Source organism: Austrofundulus limnaeus, unplaced genomic scaffold, assembly GCF_001266775.1.
Source record: "Austrofundulus limnaeus strain Quisiro unplaced genomic scaffold, Austrofundulus_limnaeus-1.0 Scaffold482, whole genome shotgun sequence".
NCBI lineage: Eukaryota > Metazoa > Chordata > Actinopteri > Cyprinodontiformes > Rivulidae > Austrofundulus > Austrofundulus limnaeus.
In genome coordinates, this window is record NW_013952884.1 from 27,523 (window position 1) to 29,705 (window position 2,183).

General features: G+C 40.1%; 1 protein-coding gene across 1 annotated transcript in view; it reads left to right on the forward strand.

The window, feature by feature from the left end:
- The window catches only part of LOC106529971 (poly [ADP-ribose] polymerase 14), a 17,426-nt gene that overhangs the window by 7,867 nt on the left and 7,376 nt on the right, over positions 1–2,183 (forward strand). The window contains exons 2-6 of the mRNA XM_014025514.1: positions 12–256; positions 342–578; positions 831–1,055; positions 1,142–1,196; positions 1,297–1,443. Of these exons, the coding sequence (XP_013880968.1) occupies positions 12–256; positions 342–578; positions 831–1,055; positions 1,142–1,196; positions 1,297–1,443 (909 nt within the window). The remainder of the gene's footprint in view (positions 1–11; positions 257–341; positions 579–830; positions 1,056–1,141; positions 1,197–1,296; positions 1,444–2,183) is intronic.

Here is a 2,183-nt window from a genome sequence, read left to right on the forward strand (position 1 = left end):
TGATGGAGCAGGTGCTCTGCGTTACTTCCAAGGAGATGGTAAAGTGAACAAGGAGCTGGTTGAGAGTTCCTGCCAGGTTCTTATCTGGGAACAAGATGGCATTTACTCACCAACTGGGACACCCAAACCACAAAGCATCAGCAGCCCCAGCAACTTTACACCCAGACCCACTAGAAGTCGTTTTCACACTGTTGGAGGCAGTGTAGTCAATAACATAAATCTAGAAATCAAGATTAGCAGTTTAGAAGAAGACCAGGTTTGACCATTTCCTCTCAAGTTCCTCTCATATTTTCCAAATCTTATGTTTTTAGTAATAATTATGTATTTAAACATTTCCACAGGCAAATGTTTTGGTGGCGCCTATGTTCAACAAGCAGCTGGCTTCTACAAACGTTGGCAAGGGTTTGCTCAAGAAAGGTGGTAACACAGTTCAATCAAATTTTATTGCCAAAAGGACAGGTTGTACCCTCCTGCCTGGTGATGTTCTCCAGGTTGACGCAAGTGCATCTTTGAGCTGTTCCAAGYTCTACTTTGTAGAGTGCACGCCTTGGGATGGATTCACAGGAAGCAGTGTACAGGTGAGGTAAAAACCAGCCGTTGGAACTGGGGAAAAACGATGTGCTTATGGAAAAGAAAATTTTAYTAACAAAGTAGATAAAAATAATGTATTTCATTGGAAAGCAGAATTAGTTACATTCAAATACTGATTGAGAGAGCCATATTTATGTATGTCTTGTATGTGTATGTATGTGTATTTCCATTTATTTTAATATTTAGAATGCAAAAGTTCCTTTTTAAACCCTAAGGAATTATGCACTTTTGTCTTTTAGGCTCTTAGCAATGGACTACAGAAGTGTTTGGACCTTTGTGGACAGCAGGGCTTCAGTTCAATAGCCATACCTGTTATTGGACCCGGAATTGTTTTCCAATACCCGCTAACCAAAGCTATTCAAGTACTGACAGAAAACATTCAACAGTTTGGATTATCTGCTGGTTCCACGTCTATCTCCACCATTCACATCATCATTAAACCTGGCTATCCCGACTCTGAGCAGGTAACTATAAAAACAATTTTTTTAAATCATCACTAGAGATTACTGAAATGTTATTTATTGCTTAATAATTTATTTTTTATTGACAGTGCTACTATGAAGTGCACAAATACCTCAGCTCAATTATGAACCAGGGAGGTCGAGGTAGACCATAAATCATGCTCATAAATTGCATAATCTGTTTAGCATTAAACTATTATTTATTGTCTCACTTGACAAACTGAATGTCATGACGTCTTCTCAGCACTCTTCAGGTCCCTCACTAGTGACCTTGATGATGTCAACATGACTGTAGGACGTGGGGCTAAACTACAGCTTGTATTTGGTGACATCACCAACGAGACCACAGATGCTGTGGTGAACACGACTGACTTCGTTAATTTCCACAATGGTAGGTGTTATTAGAATCAACATGCAGACTTAATAAAGGAAAGAGAAGGAAGGAAGTGCGAAAAGAGAGTAGCAAGGCTGGGTATTTTCAACCTCAGGATTCGATTTCAAGTCAACTTGATGTTGTTTTAAATACTAAGTACACAAAGAATTCATCATTTACGTCTGTGTACAGCTTTAGAACGGCGACTTCTGTCATGTGTTTGTGTGTTGGTATGGTGCATTGTGGTCCGAGCATGTGCACCATCTTCCTAAAATCCTTGTTTTCTACAATACTATATGGTTGCAGGTCCTTTCATATGAAGACCGCAACAAACCCCATTTTATTGCGTGAACAGAGGCTGGTGGCAGTTTGCAAGGAAAGGATCTGTTGACTTGCATCTGTTTTGCATCCCCAAGTTTAGCATGATGTCAGCTCAAACATTTTGTTGCGTTACTACATTACTTTAGTATGGCCTGGCAGGAGTTACACAGTACTTTACTATTTCCTGTGTTTCTGATTTACACGGAAACCCAAAATATCTTCAATTACCTGCTTTGAAAGTTGAAGATACTGGCTTCACGTTGCTGCTATTCGCTATGCTCGCCATGTTGTTTTTCAAGGGCTGCTGTCTTCTTCTGCTGCTGCTTCTTTGGTTTATTGACAGCTGGGAAACAGCTATTTTATGCATTAGGCTACCACTACCAGATAATGTAGGTCAGAATGGCAATTTTTATTGCTCTCCACGGCCCACTCACTGG